Source organism: Girardinichthys multiradiatus, chromosome 22 (assembly GCF_021462225.1).
Source record: "Girardinichthys multiradiatus isolate DD_20200921_A chromosome 22, DD_fGirMul_XY1, whole genome shotgun sequence".
Classification (NCBI taxonomy): Eukaryota; Metazoa; Chordata; class Actinopteri; order Cyprinodontiformes; family Goodeidae; genus Girardinichthys; species Girardinichthys multiradiatus.
In genome coordinates this window covers 23,223,204-23,241,717 of record NC_061814.1, presented here as the reverse complement: position 1 = coordinate 23,241,717, position 18,514 = coordinate 23,223,204, and the positions used below count along the sequence as shown (strand labels likewise).

Genomic DNA, 18,514 nt, shown 5'->3' with positions numbered 1-18,514 from the left:
CGAGTGAGGGAAGAATGGAGCGGGAGATCGACAGACGGATCGGTGCAGCTGCCACAGTAATGGGGGCGCTGTGCCGGTCCATTGTGGTGAAGAGAGAGCTGAGCCGAAAAGCAAAGCTCTCAATTTACTGGTCGGTCTACGTTCCTACCCTCACCTATGGCCATGAACTTTGGGTCATGACCGAAAGAACGAGATCCCGGATACAAGCGGCTGAAATGAGCTTCCTCCGTAGGGTGGCCGGGCACTCCCTTAGAGATAGGGTGAGGAGCTCGGCCATCCGGGAGGAGCTCGGAGTAGAGCCGCTGCTCCTCCACATTGAGAGGAGCCAGTTGAGGTGGCTCGGGCATCTATACCGGATGCCTCTTGGACGCCTTCCTCGGGAGGTGTTCCAGGCACGTCCCACCGGGAGGAGGCCCAGGGGACGGCCCAGGACACGATGGAGGGACTATGTCTCTCGGCTGGCCTGGGAACGCCTTGGGCTCCCCTTGGAGGAGCTGGAGGAGGTGTCTGGAGAGAGGGACGTCTGGGCGTCTCTGCTGAGTCTGCTGCCCCCGCGACCCGGTCCTGGATAAGCGGAAGCAGCATCGACAATAGATGCGGAGAACATGGTCCACTCGGACTCTATGTCTCCAACATCCCCCGGGATCTGGTCGAAGCTCTCCCGGAGGTGCGAGTTGAATACATCCCTGGCCGAGGGCTCCGCCAGGCGTTCCCAGCAGACCCTCACTATGCGCTTGGGCCTGCCAAGTCTGTCTGGCTTTCTCCTCCTCCAGCGGATCCAACTCACCACCAGGTGATGATCAGTGGACAGCTCAGCCCCTCTCTTCACCCGAGTGTCCAAAACATGCGGCCGAAGGTCTGATGATACGACAACAAAGTTGATCATCGACCTCCTGCCTAGGGTGTCCTGGTGCCAAGTGCACTGATGGACACCCTTATGTTTGAACATGGTGTTCGTTATGGACAATCTGTGACTAGCACAGAAGTCCAATAACAAAACATCACTCGGATTCAGATCGGGGAGGCCATTCCTCCCGATCACGCCTCTCCAGGTGTCACTGTAGTTCCCCACGTGGGCGTTGAAGTCCCCCAGGACAGGGACGCCAAGAAGGCCGGGTACTCTGCACTACCACTCGGCCCGTAGGCTGAAATGATAGTCAGAGACCTCTCCCCAACCCGAAGGCGCAGGGATATGACCCTCTCATCCACTGGGGTAAACCCCAACACGAGACAGCTGAGCTGGGGGGCAACAAGCAAACCCACACCAGCCCGCCGCCTCTCCCCGTGGGCCACTCCAGAGTAGAAGAGAGTCCAACCCCTCTCAAGGAGATGGGTTCCTTAGCCCACACTGTGCGTGGAGGCGAGCCCGACTATTTCTAGTCGATATCTCTCGACCTCCCGTACAAGCTCAGGCTCCTTCCCCCCCAGCGAGGTGACATTCCACGTCCCTAGAGCCAGCCTAAGCATCCGGGGATCGGGCCGCTGAGGTCTCCACCTTCGTCCGCCACCCAATCCTCTTTGCACTGGTCCCTCACGGTTCCCCCTGCAGGTGGTGGGCCCACTGGGGGATGGCCTCGCGTCTCTCGTTCGGGCTTGGCCCGCCCGGGTCCCGCAAGGAGCAACCCGGCCACCAGGCGCTCTCCGACGAGTCCCGACCCCAGGCCTGGCTTCAGGGTGGGACCCCGGCTCTGCCGTACCGGGTGACGTCACGTGCCTCGATATTTTGTTCTTCATGAGGGATTCTTGAACCACTCTTTGTCTGACCCATCACCTAGAGCCTGTTTGCCATGGGAGACCCTCCCAGGTGCATTTAGGCCCCAGACAACATAGCCTCTAGGATCATTTGAGCACTCAAACCCCTCCACCACGTTAAAGTGGCGGTTCAAGGAGGGGACAAAACCAATGTACAAATTTAAAATAATTTCAAAATGGCCAAGGATGTTTTTGACCTGGTGACTTTTGATAGCAAAAAACATTTAAATAGTTATTTCTGTATAAACTTTCCAGGGTATGACTTGGCTTGAATGCATCATGGAGTTAAATTGTGCTGTAAAAAGCTGTGTAGAAGCACAGCTGGTAAAGTAGTACGTCTCAATAAGGAGCCTCAGGTCACACAAGTGCAGCTGATGGGCCCAGGCTATTTTAAACATGTTCCATTGTCCCTGCATCACTGATACTAAAAATAGCTAACTTTTTCACACAGTAACAACATCCTTACAGAAGAGTGTTGTCCTCTGCATGACGTGTTTCACTTAGTATAGTGTGTTTTTTTGTTTCTGGCTGTCACAGCTCAGGGTCAATCAAGCTGAGTCATCTGTGTTGCGTGATTTCTTCAAGCATCTCTATTTGACACCAGTTATTTACTTATTTTTTTACTTATTCTAATTGTCTGAGAAACTGAATATTGTCTTTGGTGTAGCTGTAAGTCATAAGTATAATATTATTGGAAATAGTCACTTGAAATATGCTACTTTGTGTAATGATTATATATAGTTTAACTTATTTCTTGAATTTAATTAATTTGAATTCAACGATTTTCTAATTTACAGAGATGCATTTGGGTTACTAACAGGCTGTTACTATTTTGGTGGAAGTCATTTTTGCTTTTACAAAAACTACTTGAGATGAGACTGAAAAGAGAATAGAATAATGATCTTCATGTATCCTTGGGGTTTACATGTTCAGCAATCCACATTGTGATTTTTTGCTTTGCAAATGTTTAGTTTGTGTTTTTAATAATTGTTTTTTGTTGTTTTTTTTGCTTTTAGCCATACTGTATAATGTCTGTTTTTGTTTTGGTGATGTGCTATTTTCATTCACAGAATACTTTACATGACTCGGTAGGAGAAATATTTGTAGTGAGATGCGAGCCATTTCGGTTCACATAAAAATTGAGTCATCTATTTTTAGCCTCCCTGGATAACTTTTGTTTGTCCAATATCCTTGTAGGCACTTAACTGTTTCTTATTTAGTAATGGTGCCTTGACCTAAATCAGTCAGTTAGGTACAAATCTTGTCTTCCTTCAGCTTCAACGCCGCCTCCTTTCAGTATGTCTTACATGCGCAAGCCTCATTCTTCTCAGAGCACCACATGAAGATAAACAAACAAGTCTAAACATTATCATATATGTTTGAAGGACTTTTTCTGCATGTTCTCAGGTTAAAAGAATTAAATAAATCAAAATGCATGCAAGATTAGTGGAGCAGGAAGATGTTGGTGTGGCATAAAAATGACTCACATTCAGTGTGTGTTGTGAGCATTAGTCAAGTGGGCAGAAGTGGGTTGTTGTTGTTTGCCCTGGGGAACGGTCTTTCTGTTGCTCCTGCAGCTATCCAAGGTCATGTGCGGGCTGATGAAGGACTGGCTCCCACTGACTGACTGAAGGTGTTTTTGCCTATTTTTGGAACATCATTATCAACACGTTCTGTTGCCCTTGAGAACAATAGGTTTTACCTTTCTGTTTGGGTTTTCTAGTGTTCTTGATCAGAGGATGCTATAATGGGGACGGATTATGTGTCCTAAAATAGACTTACATGTTCCAGACTAAACAACCTAGGTGTCTGGAAAGGTTGTCTAAGCTAATTGGGACATTGGATCATATTTAAGCCAGTTTTTCTTTATTCATCTTCTATTATTGTTTATCAGTATACATTTATTTGGTCTTTTTTATAATTTTTAGATCTACTGTTCCTTAAGTCTTCTTCCCTTCCCATGTTCCTTCTCTTCTCTGGTGTCCTCCTCCTGTCAGATGGGATGGTGTAACCCCAGGCTGTGCCATTATTTAAAGAGTAATAAGAACCTGGGCAGATCTATTTTCTGTAGGACACTGACAACATGTTGCCAGTGATCCCTTTTGATTGCAGAGTGTAAAGAGACTTTGCAAGTACGAGTCAGCAAACTGTCTAGTCTTATCTGTTTTCTCTGTGATGAGGGGACTCAAGTAAGGGAAGTTATTAACAGAAACACCTGTTCAGTATGATGAAACTTAATTTAAGTAAATATTGAATTTGTAACATGTTTGAAAAGCATGGGAGGCTTTTCGTTCTGCAAAAGGAGCTTTCTGCTGTTTATTTGTATAGGTAAAAACATCACATGTAGACATTTAGTTTGACCTTGTTGCTTGATCCCTTTATGCTGCATATTGATACGGAACAATCCAATGCACACCTTGTTTTTAAAGATATTGTGTTTTTTTCATATATTAATTTTTGCAAGTGTATTTCTATGTATTATAATGCAAGCATTATAGTTTTGTAAGCCCTGTTTAAACAAGCAGTGTGTAACATTTACTGACATCTAGTGGCAGAGACACAGATTGCAACATCCTGCCAAGGTATGTTGAAGAAACTGTGAAAAATATAAACCAGGAATTACCCCCTATAGAGTATTATTAAATATCTTTTTCCACACATACAGTCATTGGCACCCCTGATGGTAATACTTTGTACACCTGAGAGAAGGAGCTTGGATTATTACTTTTTGCCTTGTCTCTGTAATTCATCCAGACCTCTAGGTCCTCTCTTATACACATTCATCGAATGTTATAACCCATTTTTGGTTTTTCTGGCAGAGCCCTAAATATCTTAATTTAAAATCTATTGGTATTTCACCATTTGTGAGTGTAGGCACTCTAACAAAGTTACCATTGTTTTTGAAAATAGTCTGGCTCACAGCATTAGAAATTTCCTGCCAAACGTTCTAGTTAGCATGAGGTTTCCCTTCATGTTTATCTTTTGTTTCACACCAGAATGACCCACATTGTTTGTGGCCAAAAATCGCAATCTTATTCTGATCTGACCAAAGCACACAGTTCCAGTTAAAATCCCTGTATGATATTGCAAGCTACATGGGTTTGCATTTGTGATGGTAGGAAGTAAAGAAATTTTTTTTCTTCTATGCCTCTCAAACAACCAATTTGCATACAGTATATATATATATATATATATATATATATATATATATATATATATATATATATATATATACACACACAGTCATTTATAATTTTATTGAAAAGTTTATTTACTTCAGGAACTCAATTTACTAGGTGAAACACATTATACAGATTAATGACACATAGATTAATGTTTTCAAATGTTTCAAAGATTTTTGGCTAATGAAAACCCAACATTTAAAAGTAGAATATTACATCCGACCAATATAAAAAGAACACAACTCTACATAAAGTGTGGTTGTGCTGAAACTTGCAAAAGACATTCAACTAAATATTAGATGGGCTTGATGTGTATATTTGAACCTGTTAGTATAATATTAAGCCAGTGTGAATATAAGAAAGTCCACAAAAGTCAAACACCCAGTTTTGTTTTTCAAATTCAGTGGAGTATGAAAAAGGAAAGAGTCAAATGCATGCCTAAAAATCCTAAATTATTGGGACATTTATGTCTATGAGTGAATGTAAACTTCTGACTGGAGCTGTATGTACTCAGCATAGAGTTGTAAGAGTTAAATTACAAATTGGGTCGCTTCTTTACTTTTTCTTTTTCTTGGCTTGCATTGAGAATTTCTATGGTCTTAAACACACACAGCTGCTTTGAAATAACAAGCTGTGAAAACCTCCCACACGCTGAACGGATAAGGTTGTCAATTCCCATTGAGATCCTAAAATAACAGGAACCACTGTGTACTTTCCCGGTACTTCAGTTAATGACAAGGCTCAATGCAACATCAAACCATAATACATAATTGGCTAAAATTAAATGTTTGTTTTTGTCTCATAAAGTGATATTAAAGCAAATTCACTGATTCTCAGGGACCCTTCTGTTCTGCCATGAATTTTACGTTACCAAGAGTACTTTGGCTCACATGATTTAAGATTAACGGTTATTCAGAATCAGGCCAGACCTAGGCCTGAGGGGAAGCGCAGCAGTGACTGCTCCAAATGGTGTTTTCACCATCTGTGTTTGTGTAGAAATGGGTGTTTATGCATGAAAGTATCTGTGTGTATTTATGCATGTGTGTATGTGTATGAAATAACTTATAGAAAAGTACAGTTTTAACGACAGTTGGAAGGAGATATGGGTGGAGTGTGTAGACAGATTTGAGGCATGTTTGAACAATTTTTCAATAATTTGAAAAATAACCAGTTTATTGATATTCTGCCTCAATAATAAAAAAACGTAATACTTATATGTATTATGAATGAATTAGAGCAATTCATTCTTGTTAATGATAATTGTTAAGACCAGTTGTTCGAATTAATCACAGGTTTCAGTAATTTGTTAAGCTTTCTTCATTTTGTCACTCCTATTGTTTGTTTTCGATTGGCCGCTGGTCCTTTCGCCCTTCAAGATTACGTACTTTTGCAGTTTTGGTCTACAAAAACGCCGCCTGTCTTAATAAATATAAATGTAATCCCATTTTGACCATTAATGATTTAATGTAATTTTGTATACTCTGCTGATAGTCTAATGTGAGGGAACGATGAAAAAAATACCAACAGTATGTCGTTATGAGGTATTTCAGTTTATTCAGAGGCCAATTCTTTCATATTCCATTATAGTCTGGCCCAAATGGCAATCCAAATTGGAATACATGGAAATAGTCTTTAGAACATTATCCTATACATGAGATTTTTGCATTTTTATCCTCATTTATCTATACAATTCATGAGAGTAGGTAGAAAATATATGTACGAAGAGACAAATGGCAAGGAGTAGGTAGGAAATGGGGGTAAAACTTGACAAATAGGCTAAATTACACAACAGACTTTTCATTGTCCCTTGTTTATAGCAGATGTAAAGAATTTTGTTTTGCATTTGTTGTGTATAGAAAGTGCTCTGTCAATAAAGACTGATCAGTGACTGCTGTATGGTCGTCAGGATACTAAAATTACAAACTCGATATCGATACTGAAAAAAATACACGATACTCAATACCTTTTTCAATGCCGCAACAGCATTTTTTTAAAGCACAAGGTTTTTTCTAGTTAAGAGGAAAATATGCGATTAGTTACATAATGACAATATTTTAACTTCCTTAATTAGTGCATAACCAGTAAGTAGGAAACAATTCAACCCTTGTTTGAAAAAAATATAATTTAATAATGTCTCTTCCCTGCTTAGCAAAATGGTAGACAAGATTACACTTAGTATAGGTGTATTATCCTTTAAGTATATACCTTTGATTCAGTCGTGTAATTGTTTTATTTTGTTTTAATCGCTTTTGTTTAGTGTGCTTCCATTAGCCTTTCAAGTTGATGTTAATACAAATACATTCTAATACTGAGGGACAAATAAAGGATCATTCTGTACTAAAATAAATAGTGTTTCCACCTAAACATGGATCTTACACTCACAACATATTTTTTACAGTGTAAACTATGATCTGTTCCATGCAAATGTATTTAGCTGCAGCCCTGTACAATTATTGTCTTTCTGATAATTTTGGATAATATCTACTTTAGCAATCAACTACAGCAGCAGGATATGTTGCTACAGGTTCTAACAGTCAGCTTCAGTCTGGCTCCTGTGTTATAATATGTCACATTAGCCTCTAATATCTTTACAATTAAACGTAGGAGTAGTAGAGGGGATCACACTGGTTTGTTTTGTTTCATCTCTAGTAGCCGACTGAGCCATTAGCTGATTAATATTTATCTGTATTCATACGTACTGCAGTAGAATCGGGTGTTGCGTGGTTAGGAGCTGCATGAAGCGCATCTCGATGGGGAGCTCAGACCAACAGAATTTTGGGCTGTTCGTGTCCGTAAAGCTAATATTTAAACAGATAGCGTTAGCTATTACCAATTCATTGATATCATCGCTAACATCAATTTTGACACAATTGAGCATCTTTGATGCTTAATATGTTTACTATCAATTTTTTCAAAATATTGATTACTTAGACAACCTTTGTTGGCTGCATGAAAAACTGAGAAAAAGGTCATACATAAACAGATGGAAGCAATCTAAGATGCTTCTGTTGGCCAGAGTTAATACTGTATTTTCCTGAGATCAGTAAGAATGTCTTTCAAAAAGTGGAAAGCTGCACTACTTAATTTTAAAACTGTATAAAAATATGTTTCTTAAAATTCTGCTTGACTTAAAAGTAACTCTGGTGAAAAGACAGATTTTCTTTTTATTCTAAAGGTCACATTAGTTAGTAGGGTATGCTAACTAATGCTTGAGTTAGGCCAAGAATTAGTTCGCATGAGTTAGGCCACTCAATCATAAACTAGTTGGTTGTTTGTCCTCTTCAAGAAATATTCTTCTCCATAATGCAGTCATCTGCCTAAATGTGTATGATGCTGTTTGGAAGATAAAGCCTCTCTTTTCTCTACCTCTACCAAGATGACATCTTGTTATGAACTTGATTATGTATCTCAGTCTTGTAACAAACATATGTATAGTACAGTTTAATTTGTACATACTTGACGTGTAAGTATTCACTCTTAGGTGTCTATGCATTTCCCAGTTGTTGGCAATAGTCATCTAAAATATTATGCAGAATGCTGCTTTTCTAACAACAGAATTTCTCCATTACTCCAAAGCAAAGTGCTATGAGCCCATGCCAAGTTGAACAATGAGTTAAGCTGTTTACCTGTTTTGTGTTTACATACTCACTTCCTAATGGGTAATTATCACTCTGTTTATACAAAGGCACATTTTATGACAGATTCATTCATCTCCAGCTGCCTTTTTTTAAAGTTCCCTCCTGGATTCTCTTTAGCTGTGGAAATATCCTTTATAATATTTTGGTTTGACAGGGACTAAATAATTTATCCATGCTGCAAGTACCGTTGCATCAAAGCAACTAGGAGTTTCAGTTCTTTTTCAGCTGTTTCTTCTGTGTGTGATTGGCATTGGAATGAAGGCTTTGATGTGACTCCCAGTCCTCGTCTGACTCAGTGGATCAACTACAAGGAACCATTAAAACTGGCATTTTAAGTGACGATGCTGCATTGTGGAATTGAAGATTTTAAATGAGCATTTTGATTAAATTAATTGTACCAACAAGAGGTTGCTTAGGAACTTGTGACACTGTGACTCTTGGTAATTTTTAAACCACATTTGATAGCCACCTTCATTTCACATTGTCAGCGTCATTTTATCAAAGCTTTTCTCACTTTGGGTGTACAACAGGAAAGAGATGTTATCAGTTCATGAGCATTCATGTATTTACAAAATTTTACAAATTTACAAATATTTTAAGACAGGTTACATGTACATAACATTACTTTTGTAAGATTTTGTAAGAGGGGGAACTGCCAAGACGCTGCTTTAGCTTAAACAGGGACCCCGAACACAGAATACATTACATTTACAAAACAATTGTTATAGCATACCCCCCCCACACCAACATCTAGTCAAATCATTATTCCTATTTCACATCACCCATATACATTCATACAGTCCCTTACCTAGTATGACACATTGTTATTGTTTGAACATGATTATTACGCTTATCAAACCTTATCACAATAATTGATTTCATACCTCTTACAACTGTATTCTCAAAGCATTTTAAAAACACATCAGATTGTTTTGGGTGACACAATTTCCTTATGCTTTCTATACAGATATTATTGAGACATTATATTAGACATAATTAATAAATGATAATTTATGTACATTTGTTTGTAATATATGCTGATGTATTATATCTGGTTTTACTGTTAGTTATGGAGCTATTTGAGTTTGTCTAAAGCTCTTACATTTCAGTTTATGCTTTTTCCCCTTCAGCTGATTTTCTCCTCTTTTATTATGCTCATGGATCGGATAAATTATTGGAAAAGGTTGGCAAAGTCTTTCATTTAGTCTGTGTACTACATTAAACATCATGCATGCATTATGAAAAGTGTTGCTCTCGGTGAGCTTCAGAAGCTTAAGCCTGTAAAAGAAAGGATTGGAGGGAGCATTGAACTCAGACCATGATATGGCACATATAATTTTCTTCTCCAAAGCGAGCAGTTTTTCGAGATAGATTGGGTACGTGTTACACCATATGATATTGTAGTAATTCAAATGTGGTTCAAATAAGGTTTGATACAAGGTTACGAGAGCTTCAAGAGGGAGATAATGTCGAATTGTATAAAACAAGACAGCTTGTTTAGATAATTTAGTTGTCAGTTCTTTAATGTATCTTATAAAATTTAAAAATTCATCAATAAATATTCCTACAAATTTTGTATGTTGAACTCTTTCAATGATCCATTGATTTTAATACATACATTTTCAACATTTTCACGATTTTTGATAGAACGGAACATAATGCAGTAGGTTTTATTAATGTTTAGAGATAATTTATTGCAATTAAGCCAAATGTCTACTTTGATTAGTTCTTCATTAACTATGTTTTGGAGATAATCCAGATTTCTATGAGAAAAGAACAAGTTTGTGTCATCTGCAAAAATAATTTTGTGTAGTATATCTGATGAATTTATAAAGTCATTTAAATAAATGATAAAAAGAGGAGGTCCTAATACAGATCCCTGTGGTACACCACATTTAATTGTTTTTAGTTATGATTTACTGCTGTGTGTTGGTACATAGTGCTCCCTTTCAGATAGATAGCTTCTGAATCAGTTGAGCGCAATGCCTCTGACACCGTAATGCTCAAGTTTTCTCAACAAAATTTCAAAGTCTATAGTATCAAATGCTTTCCATAAATCAAGAGGGATACCCACTCTGCATTCACCCTTTTCGACAGCGTCATTTATCTTCTCAAGGAGATGAAGAATTGCCACACATGTTGTACTCTTTTTCCTGAAGCCATACTGGGATGGAGTGAGTATGTTCAGCTTATCCAAGTAGCCATACAGTCTATTGTAAAGAATTCTCTCAAATTATAGTCTTTGATAGTGATTGTCCTATATTTAAATTGTTGTTAAAACTGTTGAGATCTTCAATGCCTTGTTCACTTTTGGTGTCTGGAAGGACAGTGTTTTTTTTTACCCCGGTTGAGAACTTTATTTAGTACTTTCCAGCTTTGGTCACGAAAGGGCACCTTTTAAATCTTGTGTATTTTGGTTTCTCTTATTAACTCTTATGAAATTAGTCAAGTTATTTTTGTATTCGAGTTATCTGTTTTTGTTTTCATTTGTTGGATTCTTAATAAAAAATTTGTAGAGCCTGTTTTTCATTTTAATGGATTTCAAGATGCCCTTGTTGAACCATTTCTCTTGTTTACCAGAGGCTGTTTTGTGTACTTTTTGAGATATAATGTAGCTTATACTGTCATATATCTCTTGAATAAATGCATTGTAGGCATCATCTGGAGTATTACAATAATAAACAGGATCCCATTTTTTTGCTTTAAGATGTTTTTAAGCAAGCTTAAGATTTTTTCGGATAATATTTTAGTTCTTGTCTTTTGAGGTGGTTCATTTAATTGTCTTGCAAGATCAGCAAAAAAGTGCAATGATCTGTGAAATCTGACAGTATAACACCAGAGTCAAAAAAAGCATCTTGTATATTTGTAATGATATTATCAATGGAGGTTTTGCTGGTTTATGTTTCCCTAGTGTATAGATTGATTGTAGGGAAGAAGGATGAAGCATATAGACAATTCAAAAACTCTGTTTTTGTATTATTTTCCATAGCAAGATTGATGTTCGAGTCTCCTTGAATATTGCCAAGAAAATTGAAGTATATACAGGTCCTTCTCAAAATATTAGCATATTGTGATAAAGTTCATTATTTTCCATAATGTCATGATGAAAATTTAACATTCATATATTTTAGATTCATTGCACACTAACTGAAATATTTCAGGTCTTTTATTGTCTTAATACGGATGATTTTGGCATACAGCTCATGAAAACCCAAAATTCCTATCTCACAAAATTAGCATATCTTTAAAAGGGTCTCTAAACGAGCTATGAACCTAATCATCTGAATCAACGAGTTAACTCTAAACACCTGCAAAAGATTCATGAGGCCTTTAAAACTCCCAGCCTGGTTCATCACTCAAAACCCCAATCATGGGTAAGACTGCCAACCTGACTGCTGTCCAGAAGGCCACTATTGACACCCTCAAGCAAGAGGGTAAGACACAGAAATAAATTTCTGAACGAATAGGCTGTTCCCAGAGTGCTGTATCAAGGCACCTCAGTGGGAAGTCTGTGGGAAGGAAAAAGTGTGGCAGAAAACGCTGCACAACGAGAAGAGGTGACCGGACCCTGAGGAAGATTGTGGAGAAGGGCCGATTCCAGACCTTGGGGCACCTGCGGAAGCAGTGGACTGAGTCTGGAGTAGAAACATCCAGAGCCACCGTGCACAGGCGTGTGCAGGAAATGGGCTACAGGTGCCGCATTCCCCAGGTCAAGCCACTTTTGAACCAGAAACAGCAGCAGAAGCGCCTGACCTGGGCTACAGAGAAGCAGCACTGGACTGTTGCTCAGTGGTCCAAAGTACTTTTTTCGGATGAAAGCAAATTCTGCATGTCATTCAGAAATCAAGGTGCCAGAGTCTGGAGGAAGACTGGGGAGAAGGAAATGCCAACATGCCAGAAGTCCAGGGTCAAGTACCCACAGTCAGTGATGGTCTGGGGTGCCGTGTCAGCTGCTGGTGTTGGTCCACTGTGTTTTATCAAGGGCAGGGTCAATGCAGCTAGCTTTCAGGAGATTTTGGAGCACTTCATGCTTCCATCTGCTGAAAAGCTTTATGGAGATGAAGATTTCATTTTTCAGCACAACCTGGCACCTGCTCACAGTGCCAAAACCACTGGTAAATGGTTTACTGACCATGGTATCACTGTGCTCAATTGGCCTGCCAACTCTCCTGACCTGAACCCCATAGAGAATCTGTGGGATATTGTGAAGAGAACGTTGAGAGACTCAAGACCCAACACTCTGGATGAGCTAAAGGCCGCTATCGAAGCATCCTGGGCCTCCTTAAGACCTCAGCAGTGCCACAAGCTGATTGCCTCCATGCCATGCCGCATTGAAGCAGTCATTTCTGCAAAAGGATTCCCGACCATGTATTGAGTGCATAACTGTACATGATTATTTGAAGGTTAACGTTTTTTGTATTAAAAACACTTTTCTTTTATTGGTCGGATGAAATATGCTAATTTTGTGAGATAGGAATTTTGGGTTTTCATGAGCTGTATGCCAAAATCATCCATATTAAGACAATAAAAGACCTGAAATATTTCAGTTAATGTGCAATGACTCTAAAATATATGAATGTTAAATTTTCATCATTACACTATGGAAAATAATGAACTTTATCACAAAATGCTAATATTTTGATAAGGATCTGTATTTAGATCTGAATCTGGAGGTCCATATATTACTCCAACAATAAAGTTTTTCTCGTCTTTTATGTCCAGCTCGATAAATAATCAGAGAACCCATCATCTATGGATAAATCATCTCATGCTGATTTGACCCTTGACCCTTGCATTAATGTTCTTCCTTCTCCTTTTCTGTCTCTGTGTTTCAGTCCTATAGAATCCTGCCCTATCTTCTACGAAGATTTTACACTACAAATCGATATGGCCTGCAACATCTTCTTCCTTCTGTATTTTGGCTTGCGGGTAAGCTGACACAAGTGCATGCTCACACAGACCTGCATATACAGTATACACACATGTACAGTGCCTTGCAAAAGCATTCATACCACTTTTCTCAATTTGTTTCACTACAACCACAAACCTGTATTTTTTTATTAGGATTGTGTGTGGTGGACAATTGTAAAGCAGAGCATAACTGTGAAGTCAAAGGAAAATTAAAAAAAATGCTTTCCAGCATTTGTTTTTACAAATAAAAATCTGAAAAGTATGGGGTGCATTTGTATTCAGCCCTGCTCAGTTAAAAATCATCTTCATCAAGTCTTTTGGGGTTTTTTAGAGAATGAAATCTTTCCATTCCTTTGCAAAAATAGCTAAAGCTCAGTCAGATTGGTTGGAGAGTGTCTTTTAACATTAGTTTTCAACTCTTGCCTTTTGGATTTTGGTTTGGACTTTGACAGGGCCATTTCAAGTCATAATAATAATTCAGATTTTATTGGTCTTACAATGGAGAAATTATCCTCTGCATTTTACACATCCCTTAGGGAACAGTGGGCTGCCATTGTGCAGCACACGGGGAGCATTCAGCGGCTAAGGGTCTTGTTCAGGAACCCTTAAGGCTGTGGGATTCGAACCAGGGTACCTGTGGCCTTTCCAGGAGGCCAATGCCCTGTTCTGTAACCATTAGGCCACCACTCTCCAATAAGTCATCAGTATGTTTTAATCTTAACCATATGACAGTTGCTCTAGCTGCATGTTTAGGGTCATTGTCCTGCTGGAAGTTGAACCACTGTCCCAGTCTAAAGTCTTTTGCAGCCTATAACAGTTTTTAGCATATTGTGATAAATATGCTAATATTTTGAGAAGGACCTGTATTTCACTGTGTGCTTGATGTGGTCAGGTTGATGTGGAGAGTTAGTTTAGCTTATTTATTCTCTACAGCCATACTTGTGGAGTCATTTTCTATACCGCTTCCATAGTAGGTCGCAGTGAAGCTGGTGCCTATCTCTGGCAATCTATGGGCGAGAAGCAGGGTATACAGGTCCTTCTCAAAATATTAGCATATTGTGATAAAGTTCATTATTTTCCATAATGTCATGATGAAAATTTAACATTCATACATTTTAGATTCATTGCACACTAACTGAAATATTTCAGGTATTTTATTGTCTTAATACGGATGATTTTGGCATACAGCTCATGAAAACCCAAAATTCCTATCTCACAAAATTAGCATATCATTAAAAGGGTCTCTAAACGAGCTATGAACCTAATCATCTGAATCAACGAGTTAACTCTAAACACCTGCAAAAAATTCCTGAGGCCTTTAAAACTCCCAGCCTGGTTCATCACTCAAAACCCCAATCATGGGTAAGACTGCCGACCTGACTGCTGTCCAGAAGGCCACTATTGACACCCTCAAGCAAGAGGGTAAGACACAGAAATAAATTTCTGAACGAATAGGCTGTTCCCAGAGTGCTGTATCAAGGCACCTCAGTGGGAAGTCTGTGGGAAGGAAAAAGTGTGGCAGAAAACGCTGCACAACGAGAAGAGGTGACCGGACCCTGAGGAAGATTGTGGAGAAGGGCCGATTCCAGAGCCACCGTGCACAGGCGTGTGCAGGAAATGGGCTACAGGTGCCGCATTCCCCAGGTCAAGCCACTTTTGAACCAGAAGCGCCTGACCTGGGCTACAGAGAAGCAGCACTGGACTGTTGCTAAGTGGTCAAAAGTACTTTTTTTCGGATGAAAGCAAATTCTGCATGTCATTCGGAAATCAAGGTGCCAGAGTCTGGAAGAAGACTGGGGAGAAGGAAATGCCAACATGCCAGAAGTCCAGTGTCAAGTACCCACAGTCAGTGATGGTCTGGGGTGCCGTGTCAGCTGCTGGTGTTGGTCCACTGTGTTTTATCAAGGGCAGGGTCAATGCAGCTAGCTATCAGGAGATTTTGGAGCACTTCATGCTTCCATCTGCTGAAAAGCTTTATGGAGATGAAGATTTCATTTTTCAGCACGACCTGGCACCTGCTCACAGTGCCAAAACCACTGGTAAATGGTTTACTGACCATGGTATCACTGTGCTCAATTGGCCAGCCAACTCTCCTGACCTGCACCCCATTGAGAATCTGTGGGATATTGTGAAGAGAATGTTGAGAGACTCAAGACCCAACACTCTGGATGAGCTAAAGGCCGCTATCGAAGCATCCTGGGCCTCCTTAAGACCTCAGCAGTGCCACAAGCTGATTGCCTCCATGCCACGCCGCACTGAAGCAGTCATTTCTGCAAAAGGATTTCCGACCAAGTATTGAGTGCATAACTGTACATGATTATTTGAAGGTTGACGTTTTTTGTATTAAAAACACTCTTCTTTTATTGGTCGGATGAAATATGCTAATTTTGTGAGATAGGAATTTTGGGTTTTCATGAACTGTATGCCACAATCATCCGAATTAAGACAATAAAAGACCTGAAATATTTCAGTTAATGTGCAATGACTCTAAAATATATGAATGTTAAATTTTCATCATTACATTATGGAAAATAATGAACTTTATCACAATATGCTAATATTTTGAGAAGGACCTGTATATTCTGAACGGTTTATGTTTGCAGCTCTTCCAGAGTTTTAATGGGCCTCTTGACTTATTTTTTTTATAGGACACCCATAAATTATGTGTAAAATTAAGTTAGTTGCCATGCTGAGTGGTATTGTTGTCACTTTTCTTCTGGCAGTTTATAGCAGCCAATGACAAGCTGTGGTTCTGGCTGGAGGTCAACTCGGTAGTCGACTTCTTCACTGTTCCTCCTGTGTTTGTCTCTGTCTACCTAAACAGAAGCTGGCTTGGTAAGTTTCAATATCTAAGATAACATGTAGCAAACTCTGTTTACCCATTGTATTTTGCATTCTATCCTTGCATGCCCCTTATCTTTTTTTTTTATAACTCCACATCCCTCTCTTTGCCTCCCGGTTCCCCGTCTGTCTCCTCTTTGGTGGGGGCATGTCTCTCAGGCCCTGGTGCTTGAGGCTGCAGTCAACTCTCCCTTGTCATTAGAAGTGACAGGGCTAGGTTCCTCTGATGTTTCAGCTAACACAGACGCAACAGAGTGAATGGACTGATGGAAGTGAAAGAATGGGGCTGTGGTTTTCTTATTTGTGTGTGTGGTTGTGCTGTAGATTCATTCGTAATTGATGTGTTAAAGCCTTGCACCTGTAATACCTCACAGCAGTCAATAACTGTCCTCTAATAGGCTCATTCACACCCACACAAAAAACGCACAAGCATGTGTGATCCCAGCATACACTGCTGTACTCACTCATGCATGAGCAGACTGGAAAACACCCTAACCTGCATTACATAACGACCTACTTTTCCCACTGTGTTCAGAGAACTGTGCCCTAAATTATACTGCAGTGAAAAGACTTTCTTTCCAAGTCTGTTCTTTTTTTTTGGATCCACTATCTCTCTACTTCTGATAAGGCATAGAAAAAACTCACTGCTGATAATTAGAGATCCTCCTTTCCAGGATTTTTGCGTTCTAATCCGATCCCAGTTTCTTTATTTAAATGTCAACCGATACCAATATTGTCTGATCCAGAGTGCTTTTACTTAAACGTTTGGTGTTTTTGGTGAATGTTGGATAAGCAAATATGAATCAGCCATGTAGACACTGTCAGGCATTCTGCTGCAGTTTGTGTCCATACTTTTAAAAGTCCATTTCAATAGGCTATACCAGTACACAAAATTGACACACAATAGTCCTCATAATGATTATTTCATGTCTCTATATATTCGTCAGCTAAAGAGATGCTAAATCTGGCCACAAACAGTGTGGGGATGGGGTGACAGGGAAATTCAAAAGCCTGTCTTGAATTGTCATTATCTATTCATGTCTAAAAACGACATTACACTGTGTGTGTAATTGAGAGATTGAGAAAAATCATAGGAGTTTACTAATTTAGTGAAAGGAAGTAAAGAATATATGACATATGATGACATTTTTAATTTTAGTATTTGAACAAGTTTTGTCAGCAATTAGCTGCAGTTTCTCAGTATACAGTGATGATGGGCAGCAGAATGCTCACCCTGAAGCAGGCAAACTGTCCACAGACAGTCACAACAGGATGATTAAACTTCAAGTAGTCAACCAATACATCACTTTTCATTCATTTTCATTAACATTTATCTGCATAGATTGTTTTTTTAGTTTGCAACTTCTTTGTGTATAAGCCATAACTTAGGTACCAAACTGTCAAAATGGTGTCTGGTTTCGTGGCTTTAACCCAATATCTGATTCAAGAATGGCATCAGTACCAGGTCGGATACAGATGCTGCATCAAATTTGGCCCGTCTCTCCATGTATTACCAATGCTTTTGCAGTCTCCCATTGAACCCTCAGATTACTTACATTCTGGATCCTGTTGTTTTTTTGTGTACTTGCTGAAAACATACAAATCAAAATAAAATGGTTTAAAATGTTATCTCAGAAGCTGATAACGTTTTCTTAGGAAGGGCCAGACATTTTCACAAAGAAAAAAAACTGCATACTGAATTAAGAGAGTGAGCGCCAGTTTTCTTTTTCTGCTATACATGATGTATGGTATCTTCATCTCAGCCCAAGGAAGCTGAAGACGTTAGGGTCTTAATGAGGGTGATGAAAGAGTTTGAAACAGCAGTGTGGCTGCTGGCTAATGTTCTTTAGTTAGAAATCACCTGTGAATATTAAAAATCATTACGCTGGGATTGTTGCATGAGGTACATTTATTTTGGGGAGGTAATGCAGCTGCATTTGATCTTTTATACAGGAAGATAGGTGTATATAACTTGTGGACTTTTTTGTGCTAATTGGGTTAAAAAAATATTTTGCAGAGCAGAAAGATTAGCAAAGGTGAAGTTATTCAAGGCAATAGAAAACAAACCCCCCAAAAAACCAAATAGTGGTAAAAGGAAGAAAATTATTTTACACAAATTAGATAGTGAGGTCTACAAACATTAATAAACTGAACAGTTTTGGGAAAAACTCAAAAAATTCTTGGAAGTGG

The 18,514-nt window shown here is 39.2% G+C and overlaps 1 protein-coding gene across 19 annotated transcripts in view; it reads left to right on the top strand.

Moving 5' to 3' along the window:
- Positions 1–18,514, top strand: part of kcnma1a (potassium large conductance calcium-activated channel, subfamily M, alpha member 1a) — a 230,144-nt gene that overhangs the window by 127,018 nt on the left and 84,612 nt on the right. For all 19 annotated transcript variants that reach the window (XM_047352359.1, XM_047352356.1, XM_047352353.1 and 16 more), the window contains exons 4-5: positions 13,408–13,501; positions 16,207–16,318. In XM_047352359.1, coding sequence (XP_047208315.1) covers positions 13,408–13,501; positions 16,207–16,318 — 206 coding nt within the window. The remainder of the gene's footprint in view (positions 1–13,407; positions 13,502–16,206; positions 16,319–18,514) is intronic.